Source organism: Panthera pardus, unplaced genomic scaffold, assembly GCF_024362965.1.
Source record: "Panthera pardus isolate Hobbes unplaced genomic scaffold, ASM2436296v1 HiC_scaffold_10, whole genome shotgun sequence".
Lineage (NCBI taxonomy): Eukaryota > Metazoa > Chordata > Mammalia > Carnivora > Felidae > Panthera > Panthera pardus.
Genome location: NW_026526655.1, coordinates 29,361,801 through 29,378,932, shown reverse-complemented (window position 1 = coordinate 29,378,932; position 17,132 = coordinate 29,361,801). Strand labels below are relative to the sequence as shown.

At 39.3% G+C, this 17,132-nt stretch overlaps 1 protein-coding gene across 1 annotated transcript in view; it reads right to left on the bottom strand.

Annotated features, from left to right (window-relative positions):
* DYTN (dystrotelin) overlaps positions 1–17,132 on the bottom strand; it is a 51,884-nt gene that overhangs the window by 16,751 nt on the left and 18,001 nt on the right. Inside the window, exons 8-9 of the mRNA XM_019445267.2 lie at positions 16,476–16,587; positions 14,643–14,791 (exon numbers count right to left, since the gene is read on the bottom strand). Of these exons, the coding sequence (XP_019300812.2) occupies positions 14,643–14,791; positions 16,476–16,587 (261 nt within the window). The remainder of the gene's footprint in view (positions 1–14,642; positions 14,792–16,475; positions 16,588–17,132) is intronic.

The following is a 17,132-nucleotide window of genomic DNA, read 5'->3' as shown; positions in this document are numbered from 1 at the left end:
GGATGCAGATGTTCATATGCTCACAGGGCAACTTCACCATCTCATTTTTACATGATGCTTTTCTTTAAAAGGATTTCACCATGAACAAGATTTTTAGGTTTTAAAAATAAGTTACAACAGTCCTTTTGCCTGAGCTAGGCTGCTGCCCAGAAAACCTCCTTCCCCAAAGGCATCTATGAAAAGCAGTTGGGCCACTGACTTCCCCTTGGGAAGGAATCTTGGCTCAAGGAATCTTTCCTCTCGGTCTGTCACTTTCTACTTAAACTTTCCTATCTTTCCACCCCTTTCCACATGGATGTGTACTGAGAGTCATCACTTCTCTTTGGATTCACTGAGGCTCTTTGAATTAATAGTGATCAGCTCAGCTCTCATTTAGGATTTTCCCACCAAACTTTGCCTCTCATATCACATTCTGCTCCCTGAACGGCACCCAGGTATAAGTCCTGACTTGACCCAGACTGGCCCAGCCTCCTGGGGCACCGTGTACCAGCCCTTGGCTCCTGCACGTCTGGATGGGAGATTGGATTTTATTACTCTACACTTATAAGCAGCTGTGGCAATACTCTGTGGCCTTATCTCCTTCCTGCAAACCCGCTGAAGAGGAGCTGGCCACCTTGGGAACATTCGTCTACAGGAACAGCCTGAAAGAGGAAAGAGGGAAGGGCAGGAAGAAGGAACTGAACTACAGACTTAGAGTCACGCTCTCTGGTTGGCGTGTACTCTGTGGCCCCTCCGAGTGACCTGGGCCTGTCTGTCTCTTCACTCAAATGTTCAAACAGCTTCCGCATGCCTCGCATAGCCTTTGAATCCGCGAACGTTATATTATTAACATCAATGTTATCACGTGGTACATGTTGTTCTGCAGTTGAGAAGCGTTTCGGGTTGGCACATATGGGCTTACCACGGTTCAGCCATAGAGAAGGTACTACGGTTTATTTAGTCATTCTTACTTGGAGGGCATCAAGCTGTTTCCAGTTTTTCGAAAGTGTAAGCAATGTTGCAGTGAACAAAGCTGTAATGTCTCCTCGAGCATATATGTGTGCAGGGTTCTCAGGTTTTACGTTTAATAGATAGTAGCCATTTGCCCACTTTGGGCACACACGTGCACACATACGCACACACATGTGAACACGTATGTATGCATATTTGGAAATGCATAGATATACCGCAAATAAATGCGAAGATCTAGCCCAAACATTACCTCTGGGGAACTGGGAACCTGACCTGGGATGGGAATTATGGTTGAAAAAGACCTTGCCTTTCTCTGCAATATTTTAACTTTTTCTAAGGCAAACAGATTCATCTTATTTGTATAATTAAAAATGTTTTTTTTTTTCATCTAAGAAAGAAATGTACTACATGAGTAAGATAGGCTGTAGCAACTATAAAAATGAAAAAGAGGTGAGGTGGAATAAAAGGAGAGTGAAGTAAAGGATAGAAAACCCGAACAGCAAAACCTCTTTGAAATTTCCTCCTTTGGAACAAAGAAATGTCAAAGTGGAAGAAAGGCTCAGTTGTGGAAATGGCTTTTCTTCCTCTTTTATTCGAAGCAGGAGACGGAGAGGCTGCTTAATGTGTCCCCACACGGGTAACTGCAGCCTTCTGCATTGCTACGCCTGCAGGGCGGGGTCTATGGGGGCTGATGGTTACCATGCACACGGGCTGCCTGTCACTGGGCGGTCGCAGGACCCAGCCTCCGCTCACACTTCTTCCCAGCACCGCTGCAGCATGGGAGCTTTAATTTTTCCTGGGTGGTTGAAAAACATTACAGATAATGTTCTGAAGACCTTCCTTAGGATCAGACTGTACTGATTACCCTGATTGAGGGGAACACCTACCAGTGGAGTCACACTTGGGAGAGCAAATAAACAACTGATTGAAAACAGGAGAAAGTACTTGCAGACCGTACGCGCGCGTGCACACACACACACACACACACACACACAACCAAGGTGGCATTTCTAATTCCTTTGATGAAGAATTACGTTGGATTTTTTTTGTTTACGTTTCTCTTTCATTTTATTTCTTTTACCTCTCTTTGCCTCTCATCTCTTCCCTTCCAAATTTCCTGGCATTTTCCTTATGCCTGGATGTACTGGTTTTCCTTCCCCTCCCCCCCTACTTTTGAATAGCATCACATTGTGTGATACTGAGTTGCCATGTTGAGGCCCCTATGGGCAGAAGAAATCTTTATCTGTAAGTTATACCAGCAAGTTTGGGGGCAGAAACTTCATATCTGTGGACACTGGACATCAAAATTTAAAGACATCAAAGTCGAATGCAGCTTACTTTTAGGATGTAGACTTAGCAACAGTCCCTTCAAAGCTGAACTTTGTCCACTAAGTGGCCAGTCCAGTTCCCTGGCTGCATATGCTGTTGTGGTGAGCGTTGCCCTCTTTTGGGGGAGCAAAAGGTAAGAGAAAATTCATGTTGCTCAGCTACATGTAAATGAGGATAGGTTTGTGTCTTCTTAAGGATATTAATACCGAATCTTCTAAAACATGCCACAAAGAACAATGTAGACTATATTATAATTAATTGTGTATACCACTGTAGCCATTCATTCATAGTTTTTAGCTGGGAAGAATGTTTCCAATACACAGCACACTTGGAAACATCCGATTAACCTGATACATTTCTACTCTTTGGGAACATTTCTACTCTTCGGGAAAGACTATGCAATTGATCATATTAAAGAGGCCAAAGACTGACCAGTAGTTATCTAATTTGAGAATATATGTTTAAAATTTTGTTTTAAATGTTTATTTTTGAGAGAGAGAGAGAGAGAGAGAGAGAGAAAGAGAGAGAGAGCATGAGAGGGGAAGGGACAGAGAGAGAGAGGGAGACACAATCAGAAGCAGGCTCCAGGCTCTGAGCCATCAGCACAGAGCCTGACGTGAGGCTCAAACTCATGAAACGCGAGATCATGACCTGGACTGAAGTCAGATGTTTAACCGACTGAGCCACCCAGCTGCTCCATAAATGTTGCAATTCTAAATAAAAAATAGGCAAATCAAATTTAAGTTAAATCGAAGAACTATTCACTACAAACAGATATAGCTTTTAGTTTCAGTGATGCCAGGGATGTTTACTCTCAGAGACTATTAATGTAGTTCTCCCAATAAAGGAAAACATGAGATAATGTCAAATGAGGCTTTAAAAGAGATTTAAAATAGATTCAAAATCATTTCTGATTGCATCTCCTCCCCCTCCCCCCCACCAAAAACGTAAAAGGAATAAGAAAAGAAAATTACTTCCTTCACATTAAAAGGAATTTCAATCCAACAACGAACACCATCAGAGTTAATGGAGAAGCATGAGAGAAATGCCCCATTAAATCTCATTCCATTTTTAGTGAGATAAGCTGTCCCACCACCTCTTGCATTATTCAGTCCTGTTCTGGAAGATTTGGATTCTCTCAGGAAGACATGCAGAGAAATGAGAGGTTTAAATATTGTAAAGAGAGACCAAAATATCCTTTTTTCCCCAAACTGTATGATTGTTTACTTAAAAGCAAAAGATTCACACTAAACCAGTATTTGAAATTATTAAGAGAGTTCAGAAAGCTTTCTCTTTATAAGAGAACTCTTCAAAAATCCATAACTTTCCAATATGCCATCATCAATAATTAAGAAAAAAGGTACAATGGGAAAGGCCTTTATTCAAAACAAGTACAACAAACGTAAAAGACCCAGGGTGTTCTCAGTGGGAAACGGAGAATGGTAAGAAGTAAGCTACATACAACCCTTACTGACAGATATGTGCACCTCAGAATAGAGGTTTAATGCAAATCGAACCAAAATACGAATGACTAATTTTAAAAGGAATGGTTTTAAAGTTTTTCTAGAAGAATAATTGTTTAATAACAGCTAACATTTTAAAAAATAAAAATAACAATGATGTCAGCAAGACAGCAGAGGAGGCGCTGGACCCTCCTATCTACCACCCGGCCCCAGACGCTGATTACACATCATGACAGTTCCGCCTCTGCTGGGGGGAGTTAGGAAAGGGGCGGGTCATATATCCACGTTCTGATTTTACTGGCAGTTGCTGGGAGAATTGCCTATTTAGGTAAAAAAGTAGGAATAGGAGAATACCCTCACCTTCTAACATGCATCGAAATAAAACCCAGGTAGACTTAAACCTTACTTAACTGCCGAAAAAAAGCCAAGCCATATTATGCAAAAAAAAAAAAAAAAAAAAAAAAAAAAAAAAAAAAAAAAAAACCAAAACAACCCAAAAAACAAAAAATCAAGCCCCGTTAAAGCAAATACAGCTGAAGGGTCATTTGATTTTTTAACGCAGTAAATCTTCCAAGCATAAAACCGTTAAGAAGTCAGAAAAGGAACGATTAGCAATGTTTCCATAGAACTTAAAACTGTCTATATAGCAAGTCACATTATAAATAAGACTAAAAGGAAATAACTATGAAGAAGGGTTGCCCATGGCTAAAATCTTAAAAGTTCAAATACATTAATGAAACAAACTGATGCCATCAGGAAACTGGTCAGAAGACACCGACAGAAGAGAAAATACAATTGCCTTCTAGGTTAAGAAGAGATGGACATTAAAGCAAATAAAAAAAATATTCTGCTCATAAAATTAACAAAATTTAAAATTAAGTAACAGTACTAGCAAGGATCAAGCCAGATGGCTACCTGAATTCGCTAGGAGTATAGTTTGGTGCATAGCTTCTAAATAGTAATTTCATAGCGAGTATGAAGAGTCTTGACGACATTCCCACCTCTCATTCTAGTGATTTCACTTGAAGAACATATCCCCCTGAAACATTTAGGGAACCACGTACAAAGAATAAAGTACCAGGATTTCAATAGTAAACTATTAAAGTATGCAAAAATTGGAAATAACTCAAATATCCAATGACAGAAGAAGGGTTAAATAAATAATGCCACACCCACTTGAATAAACATTGCACGACAATGTGTCTGAAGAGTTGTAATGGCAATGGGAAATGCTCACAACATAACCTACACTGATATGGAACTATATAATCAATATGCTTTGCAGTATGATGTAAACTGTATTACAAGTACTTGCAGGGAAAGCAGTGCACCAAAATATTAACACATTACTATTAAAATAATATTAGGAAAGAGTACACTTATCACGAGGAGCACTGAGTCATGTATAGAATTGTTGAATCACTATATTGTACACCTGAAACTAATATAACTCCGTATCTCACTATACTGGAATTAAAATAAAAAAACTTAATAAAAAAATTAAAATATTACAATAGTGGCTCCATTGTGATTTGACTGCAGTTACAATTTTGTTCGTTGCCGGCTGTTCCAGGTTTTCTATAGTAAATATGTAGCACTTTGTGATTGGGGATAAAAAGTGATTTCAAAAAATATTTTCTTTATCACATTCACATCTGAATAGAAATCCTGCTCTAAAGCAGAGATTTATAAGAGGTGTTAATAATATTTAATTATCAGCTACGGCATTGAGGAGAGCCTTTTTAGAAAATGCATAATCAGATATTAAATTTAATATTCAAAAGAGCATTAAAGTAGCGTGACTTTTTTTTTTTTTCTGGTGCTTTTCTTTCCCCCAGGCAACTACCTAGGTGATAGAGAGGAATTAGCCAATCATGGAAGTGGGGATTTTATCTCCCACCCTCTTTCTTGACAATCTAGAAAGGAGAATGCAAGGAAATTTAGCGATGGCTGCATCAAACCCCCAGGTCATCCTGTGCAGGTCAGATACTAGGGGTTCTAGGCACCGGTGTGTGTTTACCGTGTCTATCAGAAAGAACATAAAATAGAGCCGATTAGTTTAAGGCCAGGCATATTCCATTTTATACAGTTCCACTTAGTTTAATTCTTTTATTCAAAAGTTATTTTTAAAGCGTCTCACCATCTCGAGTTATTGCAGATAAGACAATTAAAAATAAAAGCAGGGAACTCCCTGCTCACAGATACTTCACATTTAATGAACAGATGAATATACAATCATTATCGACATTAACGCGATTATCTCTACAGGATGTGATGAGAGCACAGGGAATGAAGTGATTATTCTGTGCTACACTTGATTATGTCTTTAAGCAATGGGAGATTTGGGGAGAACCCGTAACTTCTTTGTCACATATGTTTGAGTAACGCACTCTCTTCCTACCCCGTCTGAGATAATTTTGATACCTTTGGGTTGCTCCACACCATTTTCAGTTCTCATACAAACATCAAATATATATTGGATTTATTTTGGGAAGAAAAATGACATCATTTTATACACATTATTCTGCCACTTGCCCTTTGGCTAATGTAGGATGATGAATGCCCTCTAGTATAATAGACACGTGCTTAAATTTGTTCATTTAAGCGGATTTATTATGTTCTGTTGGATGTCTGTTTCATGTGTGTTCCACCGGTTTTCTACTGGTGGACCCGTGGGTTGTTTCCGGTTTACTGCCCCACCCTCCAGTGCTGCAATGTGTGTCCTTATTTACTAGGTAGTGGTGCTTTTATTCCCATAAGATCATTCCCTTCAGTACTCAAACATGCTGTTATTTTTTCCATCATAACAAAACATTCTCTGCACTTCAGGCACACTGACTCTTTGCTCCCTCTACTGTCACAGATCCTGGAAAGAATTTTCTTTGGTATCTTCAATTCCTCAGGCCCCATTCTCTCCTAAACTGCCTCTAGTCTGATTTTTGCTACTACCACTGTCTTACACTGCTCTTTTTGAGGTCAATGATTCTCTCATTGCAAAATCCAAAGGCCAATTCTTCCTTGCCCTAGCAGCAGCATTGGACAGAGGAGACCACGCCTTCCTCCTTGAAACACTTTACCTACCTTCCAGGATGCCTCATTTTCTTCGTTTTCCTCCTAGATCATTCATCTTTCTTGTCTCCCCTGCTGGCTTTTCTTCTGCTCTCCAACTTTGTAATATGGACTGCTGCAGGGCTCAATCCGCTATCCACCTTTTTTCTGTCTATACTCTCCTCGGCGATCTCATAGAATGTCATGGCTTGAAGAGCCATCTGTGTTGGCAACTCCTAAATTTGCACCTCCAGGAGGCTTGCCCCCAAATTCCAGACCATGAATGGGCAACTGCCTAGTCGACATCTCCGCATGGGTGTCTGAGATATCTCAATCTTAACCTATCCCAAACTGAACTCCTGACCATCCTCCCCCAAAACCTGCTCCAAAAACAGCCTCCCTATTTCAGATGATAGCTACTTTCTCCTATTACTTACTATAGCATCACCATGACCATACAGTTTAGTATGACCCATAAGATCTGAGGATGAGAATATAAATTCTCTTAACTGATCCAAGCATATAAGGAAATTGAATATGTAGCAAAGTTGGCAATGTAATTAAGTGGGGGGAAAGATAGCAAAATTGGCACGCATCTGAAAGAAAGCAAAGTCAGACCCTTGCTAAAATAAATTCCAAATGGACTCAAATGTAAACTCAAAGTTGAAAAGAGGAACACCGGAAGAATATTTAGGAAATTATGATACGACCTTGCTTCTGCTTTTGCCCCAACCCTTGCATCCCCTTGGTCTATTTTCAGCGTGTCCTCCTTTGCTGAGTTCTGCCAAACTGGCCTCTTTGCTGTTCTTTGGACCTGCCAAGCACAGTTCCACTTCTGGCTGCTTGTCTGCTCAATTTGCAGGGCTTTTCTTAGACGCCTGTAGGATTCACTCCCTCACCTCCTTCAAGGCATCGTTCAAATGTGACTTTTCACAGACGTCCACTATTTAAATGTGCTACCAATTCCTCCTCTAAGTCTTGGCATCTCTCACCTGCTTCTTTTTTTTTCTTTTATTTTAGTATTTATAACTTCTCATATACTATACAATTCACCTATATGCCTATTTTTCATTGTCTAGTCTCCCCACTAGAATGAAAGCTCTCAGAAAGCAGAGACAGCTTTGTCCCTCTTGTTCACTGATGTATCCTAAGTGCCTAGAAGAGTGTTAGCTACAGGTTAATGGAATGAACAAACAAATGGAGATTTTTCAGCTTATTTTCTGAAAAGTCTGCAGCTACTTGTGTTCCTACTAAATTTCAGAGCGCCTATTCTCTTCCATATTTACCAGCACTGGGTGTGGTTATTCACTCACGCTTTGCTGTTCTGTTAGATACAATGATGGTAGCTCGTTGTTCCTTTAATTTGTAATTTAGCCACTAGTGACATTGAGAATATTTTGGGGTGTTTAATAGCCATTTGCAATACGTCTTCTGTGGTTGCCTATTTATATATTTGGTGTATTTTTCTCCTCATTCTCTTCCTCTTCCTCATTTTCTTCTTCCTCATTTCTCCTTCTCCTTCCTTCTCCTTCTTTTGGGTTTTTCTTATTAATTTGCAAGGGCTTTTCTGTCATATGGTTTGTCTTATTAGTGAAAATATTTTTCTAAGTTTATCTTTTGATTTTCTTTATATCATTCACCACAGGATAATATTTAAGTGTGCATGTTATCATGGATATCTGTGTATTATTATTTTTTAAAGTTTATTTGTTTTATTTTGAGGGAGAGAGAGAGTGAGCAGGGGTGGGGGGAGAGAGAGAATCCAAGCAGCCTCCACACTTAGCACAGAGCCCAATGTGGGGCTTGATCTCATGACTGTGAGATCATGACCTGAGCTGAAATCAAGAGTCGGATGCTTAACCAACTGAGCCACCCAGGTGCCCCTATATCTGCCTATTATTACTTCACAATGCTTTGTTTTTCTGTCTTTCTTAGGACGATCTCTTCCAACGCTAAGTTTCATATTTTTATTTTAAATTAAAATTGTTTTTACATTTATATATTAAAAAAATTTGAATATTTATTTTTGAGAGGGAGAGAGAGACAGAGTGTGAACAAGGGAGGGGCACAGAGAGAGGGCAACACAGAATCTGAAGCAGGCTCCGGACTCTGAGCTGTCAATACAGAGCCCAATGTGGGTTTCTGACCCATGAGATCATGACCTTAATCGACTGAGCCACCAGGTGCCCTTTTTTTATTACACATTTTTTTAATGTTTATTGATTTTTGAGAGACAGAGAGAGACAGAGCGTAAGAGGGGGAGGGGCAGAGAGAGGGAGACACAGAGAGTTGTTTTTACATTTAAATTTTAAACAATTTAGAATTTATTTTAGTTTATAGGATGAAATAAGGGCCAGTTTGCTTTCTTTCAGATGGATAGCCAACTACGCATCCTTTTTGGGGGAATCAAAACATCATCTTTATCATATATTAGGTTCCCATTTACGCTTGAATCAATAATTAAATTGTATATCTTATCCTCATATCTACATGTTCATTCTTTTTTTATACATAGTGGTTCTATAGTAAGTTTTAATATCTGTTGAAAAACATCCCTTCCCACTATTTTTCAATTTTATAATTTAAAATATTCTGGTACAATTTATTATTTCAAAATGCCTTCAAAATCATTTTATCGTATTTAAAAAAACATTGTGATTCTACTTGGAAATGGATTTAATTTAAATACAGTCAGGTCTCATTAATGATGGCCATTCTGTTTTACACAGTCACTGTGAACCTGACTTAATGCAGACTGACCCATCGCTCCAAGGGGAAATACAGGGTTAGAGGTTTTTGCTGGTCTCTGGGCAGATCATTTCCGTCATTCACTCAATATATAACTTTGTTTTATGTGTGTCTCTGTTTTTTTTTTTTTTAATTTTTTTGGTAATGTTTATTTATTTTAGAGACAGAGAGACAGAGCACCAACGGGGGAGGGGCACAGAGCCGGAGACAGAATCTGAAGCAAGCTCCAGGGTCTGAGCTGTCAGCACAGAGCCCGACGCGGGGCTCAAACTCACGGACCGTGAGATTGTGATCTGAGCCGAAGTCGGACACCCAACCGACTGAGCCACCCGGGTGCCCCTGTGTGTCTCTGTTTATGGACACCTTATTCAATGCATGTTGTTGATTTGTTTACATTGAACTTATGGTCAATAGCACTATAATGCATGCCCGCACAAAGGTTAAAGCACATTTTCTTGTTAAGGCACATATGTCATAGCCTTCTTGCCCTTAGGAACAGCAGACAACATTGCAGCACAATGCCGGCACTTTGCAACAGGGAAACCACCAAAAAAAAAACGCACAAAAAATGTGAAAAGGATGTGTTTACGGTATAAAAACTGAAACAAAAAGTCAGAGTGACTCTCAGTTTGACCTCAGCCGTGCATTAGGCAACTCAAATTTTTTGCCACTCTGTGCATGTCTGCAAATGACCAGGAAAACGTTGCAAGTATTGATTTTAGGGTTATAAATAAATTTTCGTAAGTGCATTCAAAAATTTCATAACTACAAATAATGAGGATCAACTATATTAATTTTCAGAGCATGTACAATTCTCATGCTAGAGTCTTCTCCTTCATGAATTTGGTATGTTTCCCCCCTTTTCAGGTCTTATTTTCTGCACTCTGAAATATTATAGTTTTTTAACGTGGCTTTTGTATCTTATTTGCTAAGCTTTTTTTCCCTAGTTTCTCTTTAAAATAATTTTTACAGGTACTGTAAATGGGATTTTAACAAAATTTCTAGCTGGCTATTGTTATCATGGTACAGAGCTATTAATTTGTGCATATGTATTTTATTTCCCACCACTCAAAGCCTATTAATTCTAATAGTTTTTGCTAGAGTTACTTAAGATTTCTTGGAGATTTACAATCATATTAGCTGCAAATGAAAGAAATTTTGTCTGTTTCACTGTTTTAATTTTTTTATTATATATGTAAGAACTTCCCAAAATATTTAATAACAGTGGTGATATTTGGCACCTGGCTTTCGGTTATGTTTTTTGTAAGTGAAAATAATCTCAATGTAAACCATTATATTTAAAGTGAGTGAATTCACATTAAAAGGGAGGAGGCTCATTACCTTGCAGAATATTTGCTGAACCAATGAATGAATTTTTAGTACTATCACTTGGCAAAATCATTAATCTCTTAGATAATGATCAGTACTAATATGTCAACAGGTATCAGCGATGTGTTTCTGCCTATTATCGCATTGTTAAATAATAATATTCCTCATCATTTCTCCTAGATCAGCCACTAATCAGAACTTCTGAACTCATCAATATCTAAGCTAAACTGAAAATTATTACACAAGAATTTTACTTTGGGGAACACTTCACTGTACTCGGGTAGACAGAGTAGAACACATTGACATTTAAAAAACCTTTAGCTTTGCATAGCGCTTGCAATTTCCGTCCCTCCTCTTATTTCCACTGATACTACTCGGAGTAGGAAGGACAGGTTATTTTTATTATCAAGTGAAGAAACTGAGTCATAGAAACATGAAGTGATTTCCCCAAAGCCACACAGTTGACTGAGGACAAAGCTCAATCACTTCACTACCTTCTCCCAACACTGTGTAATCACTCTTGTGAGACTTTCTCAAGCTCCATTCTTTTTTTTTTATGTTTATTTATTTTTGAGAGAGAGAAAGACAGAGCATGAGCAGGGAAGGAGCATAGGAAGGGGGAGACATAGAATCCAAAACAGCTCCAGGCTCTGAGCTGTCAGCACAGAGCCCGATACAGGACTTGAACCCACAAACCACGAGATTATGACCTGAGCCGATGTTGGACACTCAACTGACTGAGCCACCCAGGTGCTCCTCTCATGCTCCCTTCTAAAAGAGTTCATGACCTATTTTATTACCCCCATCAATTCCTTCATCAAACATCCATCGTTGTATTATTCGGTCCATCAGCCAATCATTCAACAGACATTTATTGAGCATTTATCAAATGCAGACATTGTTCCAAATTCTGGAAATACAGCTGGAAACAATAAAAGGTTCTCCACCCCCACCCCTGAGCTCACATTATAGCAAACAAACAAAAAATAAAAGCAAAATATATAGGAAGTCAGGTGCTGATGAAATGCTCTGAAATAAAATAAAGCAAGAGAGGCAGATTGGAATGCCAGTGACAGGGACGATGGGGTTGAAATGGTAAGTGATCAAGAATGGCCTCATGGATGAGATGACATATGAGCAAAGACTTCTATGGGTCTTTAGGAGTGAGGGGTACCAATTCCTTAAGGCAAAGGTTTAAGTCTTCAGAGGGTGGGTACCTGGCTTAGTCTTGCGGGGAACATGAAGATATGAGACAATGTAGGGCGGGGGGAAGATGAAGCTGGAGAGGTGCTCAGGGGGCCCAAAATATGCAGAAATTTTCTAAATCATTACAGTTTTTAAGGGTAATACTTTTTTAAAATGTTCATTTATTTTTGAGACAAAGAGAGAGTGTGAGCAGGGGAGGGACAGAGAAAGGGAGACTCAGAAACCAAAGCAGGCTCCAGGCTCTGAGCTGCCAGCACAGAGCCTGACGTGGAGCTCGAACTTGAGAACTGCGAGAACACGACCTGAGCTGGAGTTGGATACTTAACCGACTGAGCCACCCAGGTGGTTATTACAACTTTTAGTTTTTAGCTTAAAATCAATGGGAGGATACTGGAGGGATGTCAGACGTGGGAGTTTAGGGGATACGAGCACATGAGGAATGCCGTCAAATTTGTGCTTTTAAAACATCAGTCTGGCTTTAGCAGCCAAAAGAAATAGAATTAAGAGTATGGATCTTTGTGTTCTAACTATGAGAACGTAGGAATTTAGACAAGATCTCAAGTGTATAATAAATCCAGATGACTAACCAACACATTGTATTGTTTCTTTGCCTGGGAAAAGTGAAATCTGTCTTGAAGAAGACAGATGAATTGGCACCTGATATCTTTGTGCTTATTTTAAAATTCTTTGTACTATATTAGAGATATACATCCAGATACTCAAATTCTCTAACTTTAAAGATATATTGATGCAGCCTGTTAGGTAAGTGTGACACAGGCATAATAAATGGCATCTAATTGCACTGTCAACATGTAGTTTTTCCTTTAAAGGAAAGAACTATAAAACATATTTAGATTGGAAAGTGACAAAATGACCCTAGAAATAGGGTCTGGCATTGAGATAGAAATATGCTGGTGGGTGTCTGAGAAAACATTTGAAGATTACAAAAAAAAGTTAATAAATGAATACCAGTCTGATTTAAGTTGATCTCCTCTACTCTCTGTAGGTAAAATTAATAATTCTGGGTTTTTTTCTTCCCAAATTTTGATGATCATAAGCCCATGGAAACAGTATCTCTTTTGCTTTCTACAATTTTACATTTTGAGATGGTTACTTCCAAAATTAACATCACGACTTTTTAAAAAATTTTGTTTTTAACAATATATCCAACATGGGGCTCAAATTCACATCCTCCAAGATCAAGAGTTACATGCTCCACCAACCAAGCCAGCCAAGTGCCCCCATCACAAAGACTTTTTAAAATAAATTTTTTTTAACGTTTATTTATTTTTGAGAGACAGAGAGAGACAGAGCATGAGTGGGGGAGGGGCAGAGAGAGAGGGAGACAGAATCCGAAGCAGGCTCCAGGCTCTGAGCTGTCAGCACAGAGCCCTGCATGGGGCTCGAACCCATGAACCGTGAGATCATGACCTGAGCCCGGGCTGAACGCTTCACCGACTGAGCCACACATGTGCCCCCACAAAGACTTTTTAAAGTCATCTTTGAGCTGGTGATCTTTAGGTAAGTGATAGGTGACCTCATATATTAGTAGTGCTGGGCAAGCTTTGAGATAACTCTCTGGAGCACAATTTGGTACTCTGAATTTTAAGGGTTAACAAAATTCAGAACTTTTGATCCAATGCTTTTATTTGAGCAAATTTATCGTGATAGAATATTTAAACTATAGGCAGATGCATGTATAAGGATGTTGACTACAGAATTTTGATGGGGCAAATTTTGAAAATAACCAAAATGTTTAATGATAATCAGGTTGTTTATGAATTATGATACTTCCTTATAAGGATGAAAGTGAGGCCATTAAAAATAATATTTTGGAAACTAATGACAGGGGAAATACTCTCTATTTAATGTAGATGAAAAGAAGAATCAAAAATCGTATCTACAGGGACACCCGGATAGCTCAGTTGGTTCAGTGTCCAACTCTTGATTTCAGCTCAGGTCATGATTTCACAGTTCATGGGATCGAGCCGAGCATCGGGCTCTGCGATGACAGCATGGAGCCTGTTTGGGATTCTCTCTTTCCCTCCCTCTGCTTCTTCCCTACATGCTCTCTCTTAATTAATTAAACTTAAAAAAGTCGTATCCACAGCATAATTCCTGTTTTGGTAATACTAAAATGTGACTGGTACTCATCTGTGCGTGATGGGATTCTGAGTGTTTTTCTTTCCCTTTTTTAATAAAAATAAAGTATTAATTCTAAATTAGGCTTTTGAAAGCAAACCAACAAAACTAGGGTTAAAAAGCAAAGTTGTTAAAAGGCTCCTGGGTTTGATGCCTTTAAAATGTCAGGATGGGCCATTTAGAAGTACTTTTGCCTTTTGTTCTACTTTAAAATTAAAGATCATTTTTGGAGGGGAAACACATCTTAAGCACACTCTCACCCCCAGGTTGTGCCTTCTTTACAGCCAGCATTATGAAAGCAGCTGTGTGTGTGTGTGTGTGTGTGTGTGTGTGTGTGTGTGCTGTGCTATGCTGTGCCGGCTGCATAACTCAGTCCCCAGGCTCCTGGGGGGCTGCCCTACAGGACCATCACTCATGGACACTCACCTGGCCTCTGCGTGATCAGCCATGTTCTTTGGGGTCACCTGGTCCAGGAGCCACCGCCTTCTTAAAGCTTCTTTTCTCCCACAGCGCTCTTGGAGCAGGTTGTTTCTGAGGGTCCTGAGGAGGAATTTTGTATTCTCCTTTGCTGACATCTGCTGGAATAGCCAACATTAAAAAGGGGTCCTGTCAGTCTAAATGTGGTCTTTTTTCCTTACTTGAGTGGACTGGCCACCATGAAAGTTTTTGGAATTATTTCATTCACTTTTATGTCCTTAGAAAAATCATGTTACTTCCTTACTACATGAATTTCTTTGCATTCTGTCTACTTGTCCACGCAGTGTAAGTTTCTAAATTAAAGATCACTCAACTTACACAAATAGCCTCTCTTCCTTAGAGCAATCCAGTAACCTGGAAGGCTGAATCCAGAAGGTGTATGAAACAGGGCTAGGTCCAGGGCTGCTAACATTTGGGGTGTGGATTCCTTTCCACACTGGATGGTCACTCGTGGATTTATCTACAGAAAAGTGGCTCATACAATTAATTCTATACAAAATATCAGTGGATTCCACCTGAAGTCCACCCATCAACCCCACGTTAAGAATTCCTGCCAAAAGGAACAAAGGAATGAGGGATTTTATTCAAAGATTTTCAGCTCTTGAAATCTGAAGTGTAATAACAAAGTGACCACATGGTGTCAGTCTAACATCAAGAAGCCCTATATCTCCCCAGGCCAACAAGTAACCCAGCATCTGGGTTAAGTTTCATAAAACAATACCCATTGGAATTCTTTGGCAAGATCCAAACACTTGACTTTTGTGGACCATTCATGTTAAAGAGAGAACAAGAGAAAGCTGTCCTCCGTAAGGATAGCTAATCAACATCTCTCACCATTGCCGTGTGACAAAATCTATACGGTGAAATGGATTTGTAGGAACTTAGCGATGAGAAGAAAGTGTTCTTTCTGGGAAAATGAAAATGCTCCTTGCTTAAAATTAACTATCCTCTTTCTCTCATCTCTTCAAAAGACCTGAATTCTCTTGCTGAGTAGATTTTCTTAAAAAACAAAACAAAACAAAACAAAACATTTGAAAGGCAGCTGTGAAGTCTCAGTTTAATATTCTTTCAGTCAAAACCGAGATGGCAATTTTTCTCTTTCATTTTTCCTACAGCAAAAATACTGGAAGTTTAGGGCTCAGGATAAGACATGCTAAAAGGAAAGTTTTCCCCAGAGGCACTAGTAACTAGAAGCCTAGTTTTGTCATTTTTACCGAATCAAAGCCTTTTCTTTGAGTCCACTCCCAATGCTGTTCCCCTCTTATTCCTCAGATATTGTCTGCAATATAGTGTGTTATCAGTGGCTTCGTACTGAGTGTTGTTTGGCCTTTTCTTGTCCCTAATAGGTTTTAATAAAATCTATGATGTAAAAAAAACTTTGTAGATTTATATTGAGAGATATTTAAGGTTGAGTTTGCCATTTCCCTAGACTTTTGTTTTTTAAGTTTATTTATTTATTTTGAGAAAGAAACAGCGCAAGTGGGGGAGGGGGCAGAGAGACAGAGAGAGAGGAGAGAGAATCCCAAGCAGGCTCTGCACCGTCAGCACAGAGCCGGATGGGGTGCTCGAACTCACCAAAAACCGAAAGATCATGATCTGAGCCGAAATTAAGAATCGGACACTTAACTGACTGACCCACCCAGGCATCCCACCCCTTCCTTACTCTTAAACATTATCGTGAACGAAAGGAGCAGAATCTGTGGTTTTACTGGAGGCAAAGTTTGTGAACTGCTGTCGCGGGTACCGATTCATGAATGGTTGGTATCTTGCACTAGATGTTACCTGGACGCAATGCTCAAACACAGGAAGGGCCTTCTGGTGGGACCTGCTGTGAAGACCAGATAAGAAACACGCCTGGCAGATGTCAAAGTCGAGACACTTCAGACAGCGGTATCTGTCAATTAAAACGGAAGTAAGGCTAACGTGGCAACTCGCTCATGAGCTCAGAAAATAACGTTCAGGTGGAGAATGGGTACCCCAGAACATTCAGGAGATATCACGGCTATCAAGTAAGCATAAAATTTCTCCCAAACTTTGTAGGGACGTTAAGTGACTCTGACATGTTATTTTTAATCGAAGAAATCTTCTTTTGATAGTATTTTTTTATAATACAGCATTACACTAACATCGTTTTATCCAACAAACTATAGTAGAGAAGTCTGATTCATGCCCCCGCAGATATACCGAACACTTTCTACAGGCAGGCTACTGTGTACTACGACCCTTAAGACAGAGCCCTAAGTCTGAAGCCACATTTTGTATGGTGGCATTCAAATCTTTTGAATTTAGTCGCCAAGTTACAAAAAACAAAACAAAACAAAACAAAACAAAACAAAACAAAACCAAAAACCAAACACCGGGAGATTTCAGTACATTCTGACTTTTGACTTCTCTTGAGGAATTTCAAGACAGGATAATACTGGACCTGTGTTCCTGCAT